General features: G+C 40.3%; 1 protein-coding gene across 1 annotated transcript; it reads right to left on the bottom strand.

The window, feature by feature from the left end:
• Window positions 1–12,585: 12,585 nt before the first annotated feature.
• LOC145473901 (uncharacterized) lies at window positions 12,586–20,453 on the bottom strand. The gene is made up of 2 exons (XM_081455089.1): window positions 19,938–20,453; window positions 12,586–19,599 (listed from the first exon to the last, which is right to left on the bottom strand). The coding sequence occupies exon 2, from the start codon at window positions 18,757–18,759 to the stop codon at window positions 16,693–16,695; it is 2,067 nt and encodes a 688-aa protein (XP_081311215.1). The 5' UTR covers window positions 18,760–19,599; window positions 19,938–20,453; the 3' UTR covers window positions 12,586–16,692.
• Window positions 20,454–21,997: the final 1,544 nt, after the last annotated feature.

The raw sequence follows: 21,997 nt of genomic DNA, 5'->3' as shown, positions 1-21,997 counted from the left end.
GTCCCGATGGTGGCGAATTGACGTCCGGCCAGCAGATGATATATGCCTCGATCTAGACACCGGCACAGGAGAGAGAACCGACATGAATGACATCAGACCATCATGATAAAAGGGGTCAATTAACTTCGTTCGCCATTGACCGAGAAAATTGAACTTGAGGTGATACATGTCTCAGTTAAAAGCGACGTTTCGCGTTAGTTGAAAACACAATAAGATAGATAGATAGAAACTTTATTAAGAATGCCATCAGCCGACTAGCTGGGGGAAAACTCCCCTACTAATACGGGGACATAACAAAAACTGAAAAAAACAACCTAAAATGTGCTGTGAGTAGAATTCATTCTTAGTAAATCATCTTTGCGCGCTCATTGCTCGAACAGAGACAGCCGGCAATACCTCTGAAACTCTAAGCAGTTCACACGGGCCTCTGTCGGTATGAAATCAATCAGAGCTTGGAGAAAATAGCTCCACTTTAACTAAGTTAATTGAAGGCGGTTTTACCCGACAAAAACGAAACTAATCATCAAAAGAAAACTGAGAGAGCAAAGGCTTTTTATGTAATGTAGTAGGCCGAGTAGCTACTCAACTCTACGCACCTCAGAGAAAAATCCAGCCACCGACACTGCGTCCCGATGGTGGCGAATTGACGTCCGGCCAGCAGATGATATATGCCTCGATCTAGACACCGGCACAGGAGAGAGAACCGACATGAATGACATCAGACCATCATGATAAAAGGGGTCAATTAACTTCGTTCGCCATTGACCGAGAAAATTGAACTTGAGGTGATACATGTCTCAGTTAAAAGCGACGTTTCGCGTTAGTTGAAAACACAATAAGATAGATAGATAGAAACTTTATTAAGAATGCCATCAGCCGACTAGCTGGGGGAAAACTCCCCTACTAATACGGGGACATAACAAAAACTGAAAAAAACAACCTAAAATGTGCTGTGAGTAGAATTCATTCTTAGTAAATCATCTTTGCGCGCTCATTGCTCGAACAGAGACAGCCGGCAATACCTCTGAAACTCTAAGCAGTTCACACGGGCCTCTGTCGGTATGAAATCAATCAGAGCTTGGAGAAAATAGCTCCACTTTAACTAAGTTAATTGAAGGCGGTTTTACCCGACAAAAACGAAACTAATCATCAAAAGAAAACTGAGAGAGCAAAGGCTTTTTATGTAATGTAGTAGGCCGAGTAGCTACTCAACTCTACGCACCTCAGAGAAAAATCCAGCCACCGACACTGCGTCCCGATGGTGGCGAATTGACGTCCGGCCAGCAGATGATATATGCCTCGATCTAGACACCGGCACAGGAGAGAGAACCGACATGAATGACATCAGACCATCATGATAAAAGGGGTCAATTAACTTCGTTCGCCATTGACCGAGAAAATTGAACTTGAGGTGATACATGTCTCAGTTAAAAGCGACGTTTCGCGTTAGTTGAAAACACAATAAGATAGATAGATAGAAACTTTATTAAGAATGCCATCAGCCGACTAGCTGGGGGAAAACTCCCCTACTAATACGGGGACATAACAAAAACTGAAAAAAACAACCTAAAATGTGCTGTGAGTAGAATTCATTCTTAGTAAATCATCTTTGCGCGCTCATTGCTCGAACAGAGACAGCCGGCAATACCTCTGAAACTCTAAGCAGTTCACACGGGCCTCTGTCGGTATGAAATCAATCAGAGCTTGGAGAAAATAGCTCCACTTTAACTAAGTTAATTGAAGGCGGTTTTACCCGACAAAAACGAAACTAATCATCAAAAGAAAACTGAGAGAGCAAAGGCTTTTTATGTAATGTAGTAGGCCGAGTAGCTACTCAACTCTACGCACCTCAGAGAAAAATCCAGCCACCGACACTGCGTCCCGATGGTGGCGAATTGACGTCCGGCCAGCAGATGATATATGCCTCGATCTAGACACCGGCACAGGAGAGAGAACCGACATGAATGACATCAGACCATCATGATAAAAGGGGTCAATTAACTTCGTTCGCCATTGACCGAGAAAATTGAACTTGAGGTGATACATGTCTCAGTTAAAAGCGACGTTTCGCGTTAGTTGAAAACACAATAAGATAGATAGATAGAAACTTTATTAAGAATGCCATCAGCCGACTAGCTGGGGGAAAACTCCCCTACTAATACGGGGACATAACAAAAACTGAAAAAAACAACCTAAAATGTGCTGTGAGTAGAATTCATTCTTAGTAAATCATCTTTGCGCGCTCATTGCTCGAACAGAGACAGCCGGCAATACCTCTGAAACTCTAAGCAGTTCACACGGGCCTCTGTCGGTATGAAATCAATCAGAGCTTGGAGAAAATAGCTCCACTTTAACTAAGTTAATTGAAGGCGGTTTTACCCGACAAAAACGAAACTAATCATCAAAAGAAAACTGAGAGAGCAAAGGCTTTTTATGTAATGTAGTAGGCCGAGTAGCTACTCAACTCTACGCACCTCAGAGAAAAATCCAGCCACCGACACTGCGTCCCGATGGTGGCGAATTGACGTCCGGCCAGCAGATGATATATGCCTCGATCTAGACACCGGCACAGGAGAGAGAACCGACATGAATGACATCAGACCATCATGATAAAAGGGGTCAATTAACTTCGTTCGCCATTGACCGAGAAAATTGAACTTGAGGTGATACATGTCTCAGTTAAAAGCGACGTTTCGCGTTAGTTGAAAACACAATAAGATAGATAGATAGAAACTTTATTAAGAATGCCATCAGCCGACTAGCTGGGGGAAAACTCCCCTACTAATACGGGGACATAACAAAAACTGAAAAAAACAACCTAAAATGTGCTGTGAGTAGAATTCATTCTTAGTAAATCATCTTTGCGCGCTCATTGCTCGAACAGAGACAGCCGGCAATACCTCTGAAACTCTAAGCAGTTCACACGGGCCTCTGTCGGTATGAAATCAATCAGAGCTTGGAGAAAATAGCTCCACTTTAACTAAGTTAATTGAAGGCGGTTTTACCCGACAAAAACGAAACTAATCATCAAAAGAAAACTGAGAGAGCAAAGGCTTTTTATGTAATGTAGTAGGCCGAGTAGCTACTCAACTCTACGCACCTCAGAGAAAAATCCAGCCACCGACACTGCGTCCCGATGGTGGCGAATTGACGTCCGGCCAGCAGATGATATATGCCTCGATCTAGACACCGGCACAGGAGAGAGAACCGACATGAATGACATCAGACCATCATGATAAAAGGGGTCAATTAACTTCGTTCGCCATTGACCGAGAAAATTGAACTTGAGGTGATACATGTCTCAGTTAAAAGCGACGTTTCGCGTTAGTTGAAAACACAATAAGATAGATAGATAGAAACTTTATTAAGAATGCCATCAGCCGACTAGCTGGGGGAAAACTCCCCTACTAATACGGGGACATAACAAAAACTGAAAAAAACAACCTAAAATGTGCTGTGAGTAGAATTCATTCTTAGTAAATCATCTTTGCGCGCTCATTGCTCGAACAGAGACAGCCGGCAATACCTCTGAAACTCTAAGCAGTTCACACGGGCCTCTGTCGGTATGAAATCAATCAGAGCTTGGAGAAAATAGCTCCACTTTAACTAAGTTAATTGAAGGCGGTTTTACCCGACAAAAACGAAACTAATCATCAAAAGAAAACTGAGAGAGCAAAGGCTTTTTATGTAATGTAGTAGGCCGAGTAGCTACTCAACTCTACGCACCTCAGAGAAAAATCCAGCCACCGACACTGCGTCCCGATGGTGGCGAATTGACGTCCGGCCAGCAGATGATATATGCCTCGATCTAGACACCGGCACAGGAGAGAGAACCGACATGAATGACATCAGACCATCATGATAAAAGGGGTCAATTAACTTCGTTCGCCATTGACCGAGAAAATTGAACTTGAGGTGATACATGTCTCAGTTAAAAGCGACGTTTCGCGTTAGTTGAAAACACAATAAGATAGATAGATAGAAACTTTATTAAGAATGCCATCAGCCGACTAGCTGGGGGAAAACTCCCCTACTAATACGGGGACATAACAAAAACTGAAAAAAACAACCTAAAATGTGCTGTGAGTAGAATTCATTCTTAGTAAATCATCTTTGCGCGCTCATTGCTCGAACAGAGACAGCCGGCAATACCTCTGAAACTCTAAGCAGTTCACACGGGCCTCTGTCGGTATGAAATCAATCAGAGCTTGGAGAAAATAGCTCCACTTTAACTAAGTTAATTGAAGGCGGTTTTACCCGACAAAAACGAAACTAATCATCAAAAGAAAACTGAGAGAGCAAAGGCTTTTTATGTAATGTAGTAGGCCGAGTAGCTACTCAACTCTACGCACCTCAGAGAAAAATCCAGCCACCGACACTGCGTCCCGATGGTGGCGAATTGACGTCCGGCCAGCAGATGATATATGCCTCGATCTAGACACCGGCACAGGAGAGAGAACCGACATGAATGACATCAGACCATCATGATAAAAGGGGTCAATTAACTTCGTTCGCCATTGACCGAGAAAATTGAACTTGAGGTGATATTTTTATTTTGGGCTTTGGAACCTGGCAAGTCGCGGAAGATCCGGTTGCCAGGTTACATCGGTAGTAGTTATTTCGTTCCCAGGATAGCTCGGTAGATAGGGTCGCAGAGACTTGTTGGATTTTAGCACGGTTTTACCCGAATTAAATCCCACAAGTCCTTGCAACCCTTTGGAATATCTACCGAGCGACCCTGGGTACTAAGGATATCTGATATATATTTGTGCGTTGACCACTGGACCGATGTATTAGAGGCTCAAGAAAACTGTGCCTGTGTTTCTTCGCACAAGTGAGTAATGAACTGAAGTGAAAAACGTTTTACGTCGTTGGCGTCGGAAGGTAAGCTGTCGCTTTGTTTTATTATATCCAACGAAGCGATTTTTGATGATGTTCGGCGTTAGTATTTCCTCCTGTCTGCTCATCACTTAGTTTTTGACATTCGACAACGAGTAAGTTAAACATGAGGATTTTGGTATTGTTTTGGGCATGAGGTCATCTTGAGATCTGTTTTGCCTATTTGTTGAAACTTCTGGCATAAAATCCCTGTGTTATTTCTGTGCAACAAACTATAGGCAGTGTTGGAGTGCTTTCAATACAATGATAGCATGTTTTTGTCAGCAACGAGGGGCACATGAAAACTTGTGTGTTATGTTTCACAGAATGCTTTGCCATCATGTTACAGTAGACAAAAATTGAAATGAAACCATTCAAACTGGACTTTTTCACTACCGCTTTATAAATTGCCGCTTAACTTCTATTGGCAAATAATCATAACTCGTGGCAGAAAAAGGTGAACCATCAACATTGAGATTTGTAGAAAGGTTACATTCAAAAATGCTGTCAGTACTTAAATGAACACTCTTTTTCTTGCTAAATTTCGCAGGTAAAGTTACTCTTCTGGCTGGAATAAAAGTTAACCACTGAAGGTATTTTAAGTTTGCACTGGTCAACTGAGAATTGCAACACCATCTCTTGTCCTAGTTTTTGGAACAGGCATGAGTAGCAATACCTTTGCTGCTTGTTGACTGGTGCTAATCCATTACAGGTTAGATGGGGAACATTTGGGGGTCTGGGTGCGGCGAAAAATTAACACCGCATCACTGCAAGATGAAACACCATCACCACAGCATATATTTTCAAAGAAATAAGCTACGTATTTCAGTCCTGAGTTCTTGGTCAAACAAGAAACTACAGTACACTGTATAGTAATGAACACAAACATCACACATCCTGTTTGAAGCTGTGAAAACTTAAACTCACCAGAAATTTTACACCTGGAGATGCCAGATACAATGATCAGCTTCCTGTAAGGTTGGGCCACATGAAGCGAGGGCAGTTGCAATCTTGGCAAGTTGATCTGCACTGAAGATGGAGGTCCAGTAGCTCTGATCGTGAGAGTAGATGACAAGTAGCTCCTCTCCAGCATTCACCTCTCGTGTTGTTTTAATCCAGATCTCATCATTCCATTTAGAAAACTCGCAATTGACTCTTTGGGCTATTATTTTTGAAAATTTAGCTTTTGCAAGTGATAGTGGAAAACTACCATCGTTGCAGAAAATTCCCAAACCTAGTTCGAAGGGGTTTTGTTTACCATCTACAGAAAGAATTTTGTCTTTGAAAGTCATTTCAATTACATAGTCACCATCCAAGTGTGACTCTCTGAGGTTGGCAGTAGGAGCATAGGCACACACGTATCTGTCTCTGGGGATTTTATGGAGGGTGAACAAACCTAGACCAGTGTCCACTCCACCCACCCCAACCACTAGACTAGGTCGGACTTGAAGGAATGCCTCGCCAGTTTTAACCACTTCAAAATTCTTTTCTGGATGACCTGACCTGTAAATATTAATTGACAAAGTGTAAGGACCTATTTACTTGTTGGAAGGTTGGTCATAGCACTTGGATCATTAAAACACCCCCACCTGAATTACTGAGAAAACACAAATGGCTCTCTTAAATTCCTTCACATTAGACAGTGATAACATGAGGTCAACAACTATTATGTTACGTTACGATTATTTTCTCCAGGAAAAGTTTGTCTTCAGTTCAAGTGCACAAGGCCAGCCTTCTTCATTTCCTTCTGCAACTCATTAATAATTCATCAATTTGAAACAATGGAAATCATAACTGCGACTGTGTCTGGATATCAGATCTTATTTAGCATAGATTCTTACGAGTGTATTTCTTGTATTAGTTTTGGTTTTGATTGAAGAGATATATCAAACACTTGAGGCTGTATTTTATCACGTTTCCAAACATTCCAAAGTTCATCATAAATACTCCACTACACATCATGTTCTCAACTCTGTTCTTGGTGTTTGGAAATGTGATAAAAACTGTTTCTCATGTGTTACAGAATGGTTTTTCAATACTGATTTTAATTTTTGGCATTCGGCATTTGAACAACCAGGTCTGTTATATTTATCTAGTACCTTGTAATCTCGTTGTAAATTCCAAACTGGGGTTCTTTCTTGGGTAAATGCTGAGTTTGGTGCTCATGAGCTTGTGCTCGGGTAGTTTGGTTAGAACAAATCTGTTTGGTAGTTTTTCTCTCATGCCAAGGTAGGAATGCACTGGACTTGTTATAAGGATATCCTTTCCGCTGCAAATTCCTAGTTGTCTCAAGGTTAAAATGCTTCAAGATGTGGTCAGCACTGTTATCTGAATTGCACCCATAAATGAAATTTCTAGAGGCACCACACCAGATTGGACCCATTTTTTTCTCTTTTGCCACTCCCTGTAGACCGAGTAGTAGCTTGTCTTGGCAGTATCTCGTGAAAACATGGCAAAAACCAGTTACAACAAGGAGTGCATTGAGTGATAACAAGAAAGGACTCGTTGTAGTTGCATTACATACTGGAAATGGTGACATTAGCCTCTTGCGTAGCTCTGATTGAGTACTGACTAGCTGTTCAACAAACTCAAGGAATCTTGTCTCCATCTCATCAGAAGGTGGTGTCGTATACTTGAACCAAAATTCCTTTAACGGGCGGCCATAGTAATCGTGAGGGAGATCTATTCCCTCCGCCGGAATTTCTTCACACAGATCAGCTGTTCCTTGCAGAACAAACAAGCGCAGGAAAAGATGAACTGCACAGAGGCTTATGTGACCCATTCTTTTTAAATAAACATGTTTTAAATCATCTGTTTTCACAAAATGGATTGCTGCCAACTCCGGTGCATCTATTCCAAAAAGACGGGTGAAAACTGCATTCTCTAGGGGTTTGTCAGAATCAATATTAATGTTCATAACCAAACCATCACCATCACAGGGAATAACAGTGGGATAACATATTTTTTCGGAAAGTTCTGGACCTCCATCATCACACACCACAGATCTGTATGGACTTGTATTGTTGTAAGCTTCGTAGATGTTGCTGGGCACATCACACGTATGGTGTATTCTTGCTGGTAAATTAACTATGGCTGACCGTACTTCAGCACTAACAAAATGGCTCATTGGCTCGTTCACATAATTTAGCAATGGGAACTTGGAAACTGAATTGAAAACTGCAATCTGGTCATGGAGATTAGATGATGATGCTCCAAGTTCATCTATTCCATCAAGAATATCTAAAATAGAACTGTAGTTTGGCCTTCCACGAGAACGCTGCTGAGGAACATCTGGCATGCTTTCACTATGGTGTTGGGCTATGCATTCTGTAAGAAATCCACCTATGGCATAAGCCTGCTGTGTGGCAAGTTGATACCTTTGCTGCAAGGCTTGATGTAATTTTCCAATAACCTAACAGGTAATAGTCATAATATTTAATTCACTGCTTGTGTTTTGTGTAGTTTGAGGTTATTCAAACTCAAAAGAGGAGGCCAAACTATATAAACAGAAAACCTCACTGCAAAGTTACAAAAATCAAATCAAATCTCTGACTTATCCTGGGTTAGCTTAATCGGGTTTTGAACAACATGACCCGGGAGCTCCCCTTTTAGGCTTGGCTAAATCTGTATATTATGTAATAAGGAACAATCAAAATACAGCAGACAAACTTTGCTATTATCTGCATGTGAGCAAAGTGGCTCATCAGGCTGGCGCTTATCTAGGGTTTTAGTGACAGTTTCAGTTCTGAATTTGTAAAATTATTGTAAGGCACATCGGGTGTGAGCTAATAAGCCCTGTAATAATTTTAATTATATGTTAAATATACTATTGTTTTAAATTATCATGCATAAATTAAGTACTCAGATCCAGCCATTTCAGCAAGGTAGTTCAAAGCTTATGGAACAATGGCAGAAGGTATTCTAGGTTATAACATGTAAATGTTGATAAATTCCTAGAATCTGTGAAGATGGCTGATGATGGACAATTTCAATATAAATGTTTTGGGATATAATACTGATGAGCTGCTGTAAACTTTGATTAATCTGTGGTGAAGTGGAATTGCCCATAATACCTTTGTCATTGTTTTATATGCCTTTATGGGAGAATTACCAATTAGGGTTCCATGAGATTAAGTAGCAATTTACAAAAGAGCCAACCAATGTCTTAACAGGATGATACAAATGTTATTTTAACACACTGTGATTCTGAAAAGTTTTTTACCTGTATTGCCATGTCAGGATTGTCCTCAATAGAGAGAAGTTCTGTCACATCATCATTGTCAAACCGAATGATTGAATTGGGTGCCATGGTGGTATTAAAATCACAATTTTCCAGATATGTCATGTAAATGGCTGCTTTAAGTGATGGATCTTTAATAGGTGCCAAATGCTCCTTCAAATATTTGAATTCTTTGTTTTCTGCAAAGTTTACCTGAGGGACTGATTCACTTTCCAAGGCAGCTGGTGGTGTATGTGGAGATTCCTTTGAGATTGAAAGTTTATAAGCATCTTGGAGGTTTCATTTTATCTCGCTAGCCAACATGTAATAATTAATAAATCATGACAGCTTATATACCCAGACTCTGGTATTCTGTACATGCCTTGAGTTTGAATTGTAATAACCTATTAGTAGTTGTTTTACTCCATTATGTCAAAGAATTAAGAACACCAGAAGTTCGAGTAACAAGTGGACAGAAACTTTGTACCAAGATTATTTGCATCATATTGCAAACTTCTGTGTGACTATTTTGAATATCTTCTCAAAAGAAATCATTTCTTACAACACCAAATGTCAAAAACAAAGTTTGAAGTTCATAAGAAACACTTGAAAGTACTGGTGAAATAAAACTGACAATGAAATTTTACCTGTGATTGCACTATTTCTCTGAACTTCAAAATTCATTTTCTCCAGTTCCTTTGGAAAATTGTTTTTGGTGTTATTTCAGGCAATTATTTATATCTTTAGCTTTAAGAAAATGCAAAAAGGATCTTAATATACTTAACATTGTATTGGTACAAGATTTTTGTCCACAAAAGTCTGAAATTGCTCAATTTCCTATCGGATTTCGTCTTAAAAAATTCAACATTGCACATCAACTCAGTTGATTAATATGCAAGGTTACCTTAGAACATTTGATCTTTTTCTGAACCCTGCGTTTCCTCTTTTTCACTCTGCTAGTTCTTGCTCTATCTGCAGTCCAAGCAAGTTGGCAAGACCATAATCAATATTTAAGGCCTTTTAACTTATTATGTGTTCAAGAAAATATCAGTTCCATAGCCTTCCCAGAGTATTTTTTTGCTTAAGCCCTGTAAATTACAGTTTCCCCCACACTTACTATGACAAATGTTTAGGTTTGAACCCCCCCTCAAGTGCATAGATATTTTCTGAAGTTGCAGGATACGAGTAATCTGTACAAGTGCCACTTATTGTTTTGTAACAGCTCATAGGCTCATTGTGTTCACTGAAATATAACTCATTAAATTCATTGAAAAGTCATTAAAAATGTATTGTTTTCTTAACATACCTGATGTATCCATTGGGATTGGAGACATTTCTTGTGGTGTAGTTGTACTTACTAAAAAAGAAACCATTTGGGAACAGTTGGACTCAACTGGCTAATCAGCATACCTGCTTTTTAAATTAAGTAAGCAGTGTGCATAGCTTAATGAAACAAGTCAATATTCCTCAGAAGCAGAATTAAGTTAAAGGGTATTCCAAGAGCTCAGAGTATCTGAATTAAATGAAGTGAATGAAGAAAAAATGTTTTACCCCCAGGCCCCCTTTTTACTTGTTCTCACACCAAGCTCTCTTGGGAACTATGTGTCAAAAAGTGACATGAATATTTAACCCTTTACCCTCTAAGAGTGCAAATGGGCACACAAGGTCATAACTTCTATGAATAAGGTCAAGGTCGTAAATTCTATGAATTTTTGCCATGAAAATTGTCTTGTGAAGATCTGCTCATTGAAGTCATAAAATTTTGACCCCCTCCCATCCAAGACATGTTTGACCACCCCCAGAAGTTTTTAGTTCCTTTTTCAGGATGCAAATGGAATGCAAGGCTTGTTTCATATCAAGCTATGCATTAAGAGCTGCTAGATAAGCTATAGTTTAGTGGTATACCTAACATAGTAGAAGATTGACACATTTTTGAAGTCATTCATTTTCACATTTTAAAGCAATTTCTCTTAAAATGTCTACCTTCTTCATAGCTGCTGATGTCAATTCTTAAATAAGCTGATTAGTGGCTTTCAAATGGCATATTGTACACAGGCAGAGTGTCTTTATTTGCTGATTTGGGAAAAACTGCCGTTCGCCTGAGGGGTAAAGGGTTAACTTATCACAATGGGCAGGCATTAGCCTACATTTGTTTTTGCGAAAACTCAGAGCTGCATTTAAAATTACCTGTTGGGTTGGTGGGCTGATCATTGGCTCGGGTTCCTGGGGAGAGGAATGAAAAATTTTCAAATTGTGGGTAAATTCAGGGGCAGATCCAGGATTTTTCGTAGAAGGGGGTGCACCACTAAGGAATGGCATAACTGACTGGTGAGGTACACAAATTTTAAAAGCAAATACAGAGAAGGCTTCATCACAGGGGGGATGCACACTCCCTCCACCCTTTCCCTAGATCTGCCCTTGACATTATTCAACTGTCACAGTATGAGCTAAATTCCCTTTTCATACCAACCTGTTGTGTCGGTCTCTTGTGTCTTGTTAATTGCAGATGGCACTGGTACCTCCCTGGAGGGTACTTCACTAGCTGGTAGCATATCCGTATCTAAATATGAAATGAATAAAAAAATTCTAATTTGTATGGACAAGCATTAGTATACATAAACTCGAGAATGCATTAATCAAAATTACCTGGTGGGCTGGATGGCTGGTCAGTGATTGGAGAATCTGGAAAGAGGAATTAGTAAGACTTTTCAACTGGGGATAAATTATGCGTCTGGTCCCTAATTAAAAAGGTACTCTGGAGAGAAGTCAAGCAGAATATTCAATGGCTATTTAAACATACCCGGGATCTCACATTCCGATGAGCTCACTTGAATTTTAATTTTGCCAATTGTGTCACGAACTTTTCCAATAAGTTCCTGGGCATCGTCCGAAAGCGTAGGCGCCATGGACTCAACCTGTCTCCAAAGAACAACAAATTCTTGGAACAAAGTCTTCGGCAATCGAACGTAGTCGTCCATTGTCAAAGGAAACTTTTTTAAAGTCAGTCTTTTTAGTGCAACCGTTGGTTTTTTACCCACGTCTCAGCCAATAGGATCACGGCAAATTGTTTTTTCAAATTTTTCAACCAATCACGGAAAGAACTTGGCAACGGAAGTCTGCGTGAAGTCCTAGTCGTGATTAAAACAAATTAAATAGGACAAATCTAGACCACAAATAAATATCTACATTCATTTCCTATATAGAAATACGGATAAAAAGCCTGCTTCATATTTTTTAAATAATACGTAAGTTTAAGTTACTGTGAAACTCAGACAACCGTGAAAAAAAAAAAACGAAAACGTTCTTCCGACCGGAGGAATTTGAAAACGCCGGCTTTTCCCTCTAGTCTGGATGGAAAATATTTGAAAACGGAGCTTTTCGACAACTATGACATCACCATAATGTGAGTTTCTCTCCGGAGTCTTCCTCAAACACAAATCCAGACTTTTCGGTTGTTACGTTTTCAAAATTCCTCCGGTCGGAAGAACGTTTTCGAAAATTGCAAATAGTTGTCTTTTATGCTGTAATTAACTAGTCTTTTTGCGATTGGAATTCTGTAATTTTTATTAGTGTAAGTGTCCCCAATTAGCTTACTGTTTTACAGTGAGCTAGAATTTTGACACGTTAATAAAGTTATTTATTTCAAACTTTAATGCGTTTTCAGAGTGAGGGCTCCGTTTTGTGCCAATGACAGCATTTTTATTCTTTTGCTAAGAATTGTGTATTTAGGTAGCCCTTTACATAAGCCTTGTTGGCTTCTCTAGGCTTCCTTGCCTATAATATACAGTGATGGGAAATTTTTATGTTTATAAATGGCAAAAATAAGCAATAAACAAAATTTTGGAATTTTTCCGACGTAGTGTGGACGGTGCCTAAAGCCCTTACCACACTAATGCGGTTTAGTATGAAAACGCATAATTTTTTGATGCGTTTTCGCCTATCATCCCCACTAAAACGCCCGAAAACGCTGATGAAAACGGAGGCTTTCGGAAACGATTTCCAAAGTGGAGCATTTTGAAAACGTTTCGTTTGTAGTGTGGACATCTGGAAACGAAAGCTTTTGAAAACGGTGACGAAAAAAGCATCATATTCTAAAGAACTGGTTCATGCTTAGCGCGCGTGTATCGAGTTTTGGATGCACGCGGGAAGTTTCGAGGGCACGAAAGAAGCGTAAGAGCTGCTCGAGGCGATAGTCGAGAGCAACTCTGGCCTCTTGAGTGCTCTACAAACTTCCCAAGTGAACCCATAACTCGATATACGCACAGCTAAAAGCATAAACCAATTCTTGTATAACATGGCGACAAAAACTTGGGCGCTAAAATATGCTTTATCTGTGATTGACTACAAGGTTCTCACAACACACGGTGAAGGAAAACAAAGGTTATTAGGATGTTAACACGCCACAATCAGTTGAGCAACAGTTGAACAAAACGGCTTATTGTCATAGAAAAATTCGCTTTTCCGAATTAATTATAATAAAATACAGGCAAACAAAGTCAAAAATACTCAATGAAGATGTAGACAAAGAAAGTCAAAATACTCAAGTTTAAGTAAACATCTTAGCTTGGCAAAAGTCAAAGGCTCGAAGTAGGGTTTGGATTGTTCAGAATAATCTTGACATTTCCGAAACTTAAACAAAGGGAACTTGCACCAAACTCGACGAAAACTGTACACGTCATGTTTTATACGCACGGCCGCACGTATATAGAGATTTCGTTCATGATGGCTCAATAGGAATTAAGTAGGACAAGCGCGCTCTGTTACAATGCAACATTTTAGAAAACAGCCCTGTGAAAATATACGCGCTGATTGGTTAATAATCGTGTTTCTATTAAGCAATTAGATTATGAGTTCGAGAATATACAAATTAAAGCTTATAGAGCTGGTGGCTATCACCCTGTCCCGAGTTTTTAAATACAGTCCAACCTCCACCAACGACCACCTCCTTACAACGGCCACCTCTCTACAGCGGCCATTTTGTTTCGTCCCGGCGGACGGCCCATAAATTTACTCTTCACCTCTCTACAACGGTCACCTCTTCATAACGGCAACGGCCACTAATTGCCAAAATAACCTCTCCACAACGGCCAGTTAATCAACGACTGACGAATGGTGTATACAAAAACCCATTTTATATTGTAAGTCGTCAGGAACCTTGATCCGTACCGCGCATCGTTGGTCTCTGTTTCTGTTTGGTTTTTGTTTTTTTGACATATTTTGACTGTTTTAGGTATTTCGATGCTAATATAAGCATTGTGTTTAATATACAAATGTTGTAGCCCCCGTAAAAACAGGTACCATCACACCCCTACCACCCCATAACGGCCCCTTACCCCAAGGTAGCCGTTGTAGAGAGGTTTGACTGTTACATGGATTGTCTAATTTTTCACGACCTCTTCGAAACATTTTTATCCGAGAACGATTTTTGTACGATCACTCCTTATTCGAAAATGTTCTGTAAATTTTCGCTAGAATTAAATATGGCAAAACACGGACACGTTTTTATAACGCTTCGGGTCCGGAAACCGTTTTTTAGAGGTCGTGAAAAATTTGGCGTTTTGAAATGGCACGAAGTTCACAAGTTTTCTCGAGCTTCGGAGGTTCAGAATTTTGCTTTAAAATATAGGGATATATATAAGTGCGTTCTCTCTGATCGGCTCAAAAAGCTTTGCTTCACCTGAACATAAAACATAAACTGAAAGGCATGTTTCATGTCAAAGTCGAACAGTGTGGTCGCGTATGGACTAAGTAGTCATGTTAGAACCCACGCAAAGATAAACAAGATGATACTATGGATGTATCGAGCAAAACATAAGCACGAAAGAGTCTTCACGTCAAATCGGTAATATTCGAGAAAAAAGAACTAAGGACTTTCCTTGTTAGATCAAGGGGAAAAAAACCGGTCACGGAAAGTGGAACGCCCAAATCTCAAATGGGATGTCACAATGATATCCACTTGACCACTAAACCAGTGAAATCTTAGCGTGGCAATACGCTGTAGAAGGAAAGTCGTGTTTTTAGGATTTAAGAGAAACCCAAGTACACGCAGTTATGCGTCTACTTTAATTTACAGAAAACAGGGAAAAGTCATTTTTAAACTTTGTTACTGTCTACTTAATTGGAAAAAGGGATAAGAATCTTAAAAGGTTTTGTGAGTGATCAGCCCCACGAAAAACTTCAATCAAGACAAGCGCAATTGAGTGCAACCAAAACTATTTATTTGCGATCAACAATCTAACAATGTAATCAGCCTTCACTGGTCATGTTCTGTCTTATAAACGTCACATGTTTGACTTGCTAACTTCACAGTAAAACTCTGGAAAAAAGACAAATACATTTTCTTGTAATTGAGCTATAAAGAAAACTCTTTTCATCTGTTCTGTTCTGTTCTGTCTTATATGACCAAAAAAAGAACATTAACCTGACTGGCTTCATAGAGCCTCAAAGAAACTGTGAAATCACGAAAATTTTAGATCACTGCGCTAAACAAACACTCTGTAGTATTTGCCAATCTAAACGTAACAGGAACTATATAAACTCATATATACTAGGCTGACTTGGACAACGCTTACTCTTACTGGGGATTGAAATCGCGAAAATTTTAAATTACTGCACTTAACAAACAGTCTGTAGTATTTGCCGATCTAAACGCAACAGGAACCAAATAAAACTATATATGCAAGGCTGACTTGGACAACGCTTACCCTTACTGGGGGATTGAAAACACGAAAATTTTAAATTACTGCACTTAACACTCTGTTATATTTGCCACTCTAAATGCAACAGGAACCAAATAAAACTATATATACAAGGCTGACTTGGACAACGCTTACTCTTACTGGGGGATTGCTACCCATTTCTTAGTCTTAAAAGTTAGTCCTTGACCAACACAATCAAAACAATATAGCGACTCCAAATTCCCCGAAACGATTCCCTAATAAATCGAACATTAAACAAATACGTCTTTGACCCAAACACCACAATGGATGCGATTGGTTTTCAGAAAGCAAGCACCATCTAAAAGAGTGTATGTTGGTCAAGGGTTCACTAGCTATGTTATTTGCTGTACAAATTGCCTCTTAAACTCCTAAACACGACATACTGTTTTGGAAATACTTTGCCCGACTCAAGGACAACGTTTTCTCCCATTATCCAAATCGTTTTTCAGCGTAAAATGTATAGTACATTGTATCTCGAAGGTCAAATGCAACAGAATTGTCCCTTTTTTTGTCTGCCTAAGACAACTGTCCTTGAGGAATTTATAGCCTTGAAGACAGCTGATGATATTTTGACGTGGACGCACGTATACCGGAAAATCTTACTGAGACTTCCAATAACTGCAGTGAGTTTTACCTTATATCTGTCGTCTTCATGTTTTATGCTGAACAGAACAACCACTGAGCATCCTAGCAATACTTCAATCTTTCTATGATCTAGGGACATTTCCATATTCTGAAAGGCTGACAATTTTGTTGCACTTAAACTTAAAAGATTGCGAGGCCGTCTATTGTTATTAAATAAACGTTATCAAAGAGCTGGATCTAAGTGAGGCGTTTCAGTATCGTGAGGCGTTTCAGTGTCGATGTCCGAGCGTGTTACTTTTTTATCATAGACCACAGTCGTTTCTTTGGTGTTCGAAGCTCGTAAGTTCCGTCGAGTCGATGGAAAACGACATCTACGGGGTAGATCAGAGAGCTTGCCTTTTCCTCCCACACGTCGGTCCCTGCTTGGAATTCGAAGTAGGTTGGGCGCGTTTCGACTTCTTTAAACCAAGCTAGTCGAGCGGACCTCCCGTCCGCTGTGTATTTAAGAACCTTGGCTAAGAACACGGTGGGATTTTCCTGAGTTGCGTCGCAAGACACGAGAGCGCACATTTCTCCCGGGGAGGGCAAATCCTCTGTTTCCTGATCACTGTCATCTTTTGGGGAACATGGAGCTGGAGCTTCGTCCAGGATAAAATTGACAGCGGACCTATTCAGGTAGCTTAATGCTTGTGATCTGCGTTCAGACTCAGTGCGTCGATCGTAAATATTTATCTGCGTTCTCAAACTGTGCTTGCAAACACGTGCTAGGGACTCGGCTAGCCTTACATCAGAACTTTCTGGAGAAGAACGGAAGTGTTCCACGAGGGCGTGCCTCATTTCGTTGATGGCGCAAGGAAAACCAAGGTGTTCTTGAAAAATGAGCGACAGGTAGTGTGAAAAGGAACTAGACGTCTTGAATTGAGTGCCGCGCTTGTTGACAAAGAAGTAGTCATGCTTGTCTTCAGACAGGAGACGCGGTCTCGAGACGCCCTTGTACTCTTTGAGATGGAAGATGACAAACTGATACTCGGCAGTGTCAAATCGAACAACATTAAGACCGTATTTTGGCGCGGTTTTATAACCATGCTCTATTAGCCAGACAGGTCCCTCGCTCGAAAAGATTATTGCATTGTCTCCCTCTGGAAAACTCTGGGCGAATTTGTGAATTTCTTGCTCTGCTGGTTCTTTTGTTGACAGACGTAGGGTCCTCAGTTCTTTGGCTCGGCCAGGGTTCACAGCGAAAAGAAGGAGCATCGTGAAATTCATGTGTAACCTTGCTCTAACCACTCCAGAGGCCTCCTCGTACCTACAGTGGAGGTTTCGAACGACTTCCTGAAACTGCGGCCAAAGTAGTTTCACAGATGGCGCGCTCTTTGTAAGACGCTGTGCCTTTTCCAGTTGATTCCGCACTGAGCGAAGATCAGAGATGCTTTCCACGTGCTCGTAGTTTCTTCGACTCTGGTCTGCATGGATAAACTTTGCCGTTATTATCAGACTGTGAAGATACCGAGAAGCCGTAGAGTTCTGAACACGTCGGTCTTCCTTGAGGTAATTCACGAATCTCTCCACTGAGGTCAAGTCATCAACGAGAGACAAGGCGGGTTTCAGTTTTAAGTTGGTCTCGCAGTGAGCCAAGAATGTTACTAGCCTCTCCACGTGTTTCTGCCATGTGCTTTCTGCCATTCTCGGCGACCGCCTTCTGTGATTGAACTCGGCAAGATAAAACGCTTTCATCTCGCGAACCGAAGCTATGACATCTTGGAATGCAGAAATATTGAGTTTTCGTTTCTTTAACATCAGAGTGATTTCACTATCATCTTGCTGAAGGCAGTCTTCGCCATTAGATTCGTCAGAACTGTCCAAGTTAGATGAGTCTTCCTCCATTGATTGGAAGTCAGCGTTGTTGCATTCATCTTCGCTTGAGCTTTCCTCCCGGGGCGTGGCCTCGTTAATCGAGGAGCTCTTGGTGGCGGTCTCACCAGTTTGCAAGATATGGTCAATGGAGAAATTGGAAGTTGTTGCTACTGGACTTCTTTGATTAATGCCACTGTCGTAAGATAGAGCTGATGATTTGGAACTAGTCTCTCGACTGAAACGCCTCTCGACTTTGGAGAAAGCACTATAGCCGGCGCCAATGCGCTTTGTACTTAGCTGCCTTTCATTTTGCATGCGCGATTCGTGATAAGCTTGGAGAATGTTCACGTCTCGTTTAGATATAAGTGAAATTACCCTAAAATTAGCTAACTGAGGCCTTGCTCTTTTAACATTGTCCTGAATGTCCCCAGAGCAGTGGACAAGAGTCAATCCTAAGCTTCGCATGCGGGATTTAATCGTTTTTCTTGGAACGCCAGTAAACATTTTGTCGCATACTTCGATGAAAGCGTGATATGTCCGTCCTTGGTCATCAGAAACTGGGAAAAGGGAGTCGTTATATTCTTCATCACCACCAGTAAGAGAGGAACTTTTGTCTATCTAATAATAACCAAGAAAAACAAATTAACAATAGCACTTTACAGTAAGAGTTGTTCTAATGCTTAGGCTCAAGAGTAAAGAACATCCTATTTCTCTTCACATCACCTTGTCAAGCAGGTGAAAAATAATCTACAACTAGTAACACGGATGTAGACAGATTTATATATTGAACACTGGTGCACGAATGTGTACCAGGGTTATCATTTTAGAACAAATTATTTCAGTGATCCCTGTCTCTTGCACGAGAGGTTCTTTAGGAGTATGTCAAGCCCATTCAGTCAACAAGCTCAGTTTTAAGCTAAGTTTTCCAGATTTTCTGTCTGATGGCAACCGGATCAAAGTGGTCGCTTAGTAAAATGTACCCACATTCTTTACAAAGGAACATTTGAAGTACTATTTTCCATGGTTCTTGGCGTTTAGCAAATGGTGCCTTTAAATTCTATTGCTAAGAATAGAAAGCGCTTCGTCTCCGGAGATCGTCGTATCTCAAGTAGCAGCTCCCAGCTTTTACAACTCTTGTGACGAGAGATGAAATTGACACAGACTTTGATAGCCATTACCGAAGCCTTAATCAGACCCACTAGCGAAAGCTTAGCTCAATCCTTTTCCTTTCGACGTCGTCTTATTTCGAAACAGTGTAAACGCACAACTCACCGAATCTTCCAGTACTGGGTTTGATGTCCAGCTTGAGTTTTGTAGCTCTTCGCGTCTAATCCGCACTTCACTCTGAAAGAAAAACATATAATCAAAAACTATATCTCATCATTCATCACCAAAACCAGAATTCTCCGACACTAGTGAAAATACTTCACTCAATCATTTCTCCGCCAAAGTTTCAAAAACTAATAACCTAATAAACAGCGCAATTTCTACGTGCAAGACCTCACACTTGGCTTCTATGTTTTCCGAAAATGATCAACCGCAATTGATTTCTGGGCTCAGTAAAGTTAATGTCCTTACTCCATGTAATCAGTGATGTACCCATTTTTCTACCAAACGCAAATTCAAAATCTGAAATGGACTGTTTTAAACGAGAATCAAGCAGTGGTTCTCACTCAACTCACCGGATCTCCAAGCTCCGTTCTCGTTGAACTACTGGAGGTTTGTTTTCGTCCGATGCCCGCTTTTCTCTGAAGAACAAAAGAAAAGAAATGATTAATGTTAAAGGATGTGAATTAGGCGCTACTACGCACCTTGCAAATCTGTTCTTTCTCGTTATTGATCTTTTCTTTCAGAAAATTCTCTTTCAATCTTATTTTATTGACTGTGATGATTTCGGTTTCCTAGGTTGACGAAAAAATCTCCCTCAGTGACTTCTTTTGGAACAAATGATGCAATAATCACACAGGAAGTAATTAACTTTCAATTAGTAACTGGAGCCGCCAAGTACTAATCGACTTACACCTTGAACGTTCAAGCATTTAAGTGCTCAAACGTTCAAACGCCTAAGCATTTCGATGGACTGACTGAAAAGAGATTTGCCTCTATTTTCCGAAAAGGATTTACTGCAACTGATTCCTCGGCTAAGTAAAGTTAACGGCCGAGCTCCCTCTTATCAGCGATGCTCGCATTTTTCTGCTCAACGGAATTTGAAATCCGACATTTTTGGGCTGTTTCAAATGAAAATAGGTGCACGAATGGGAACCAGGGTTACCATTTCACAGCAAATTATTTCAGTGATCCCTGTCTCTTGCACGAGAGGTTCTTTAGGAGCATGTCAAGCCCATTCAGTCAACAAGCTCAGTTTTAAGCTAAGTTTTCCAGATTTTCTGTCTGATGGCAACCGGACCAAAGTGCTCGCTCAGTAAAATGTTCCCACATTCCTTACAAAGGAACATTTGAAGTGCTATTTTCCATGGTTCTTGGCGTTTAGCAAATGGTGCCTTTAAATTCTATTGCTAAGAATAGAAAGCGCTTCGTCTCCGGAGATCGTCGTATCTTAAGTAGCAGCTCCCAGCTTTTACAACTCTTGTGACGAGAGATGAAATTGAAACAGACTTTGATAGCCATTACCGAAGCCTTAATCAGACCCACTAGCGAAAGCTTAGCTCAATCCTTTTCCTTTCGACGTCGTCTTATTTCGAAACAGTGTGAACACACAACTCACCGAATCTTCCAATACTGAGTTTGATGTCCAGCTTGAGTTTTGTAGCTCTTCGCGTCTAATCCGCACTTCACTCTGAAAGAAAAACATATAATCAAAAACTGTATCTCACCATTCATCACCAAAACCAGAATTCTCCGACACTAGTGAAAATACTTCACTCAATCATTTCTCCGCCAAAGTTTCAAAAACTAATAACCTAATAAACAGCGCAATTTCTATGTTCAAGACCTCACACTTGGCTTCTATGTTTCCCGAAAATGATCAACCGCAATTGATTTCTCGGCTCAGTTAAGTTAATATCCTTACTCCATGTAATCAGTGATGTACTCATTTTTCTACCAAACGCAAATTCAAAATCTGAAATGGACTGTTTTAAACGAGAATCAAGCAGTGGTTCTCACTCAACTCACCGGATCTCCAAGCTCCGTTCTCGTTGAACTACTGGAGGTTTGTTTTCGTCCGATGCCCGCTTTTCTCTGAAGAACAAAAGAAAAGAAATGATTAATGTTAAAGGATGTGAACAGGCGCTACTACGCACCTTGCAAATCTGTTCTTTCTCGTTATTGATCTTTTCTTTCAGAAAATTCTCTTTCAATCTTATTTTATTGACTGTGATGATTTCGGTTTCCTAGGTTGACGAAAAAATCTCCCTCAGTGACTTTTTTTGGAACAAATGATATAATAATCACACAGGAAGTAATTAACTTTCAATTAGTAACTGGAGCCGCCAAGTACTAGTCGACTTACACCTTGAACGTTCAAGCATTTAAGTGCTCAAACGTTCAAACGCCTAAGCATTTCGATGGACTGACTGAAAAGAGATTTGCCTCTATTTACCGAAAAGGATTTACTGAAACTGATTTCTTGGCTAAGTAAAGTTAACGGCCGAGCTCCCTCTTATCAGCGATGCTCGCATTTTTCTGCTCAACGGAATTTGAAATCCGACATTTTTGGGCTGTTTCAAATGAAAAAACGTACAGCAAAGGAAAATTCCTGGTCATTTAACCGGACGCTGGT

Source organism: Orbicella franksi, unplaced genomic scaffold (genome assembly GCF_964199315.1).
Source record: "Orbicella franksi unplaced genomic scaffold, jaOrbFran1.1 SCAFFOLD_73, whole genome shotgun sequence".
Classification (NCBI taxonomy): Eukaryota; Metazoa; Cnidaria; class Anthozoa; order Scleractinia; family Merulinidae; genus Orbicella; species Orbicella franksi.
This window is presented reverse-complemented; position numbering and strand designations above follow the sequence as displayed.

Excerpts from the sequence above, each read along its gene's own strand:
- LOC145473901 (XM_081455089.1), bottom strand. The coding sequence starts at position 18,759 with ATGTTTACTGGCGTTCCAAGAAAAACGATTAAATCCCGCATGCGAAGC.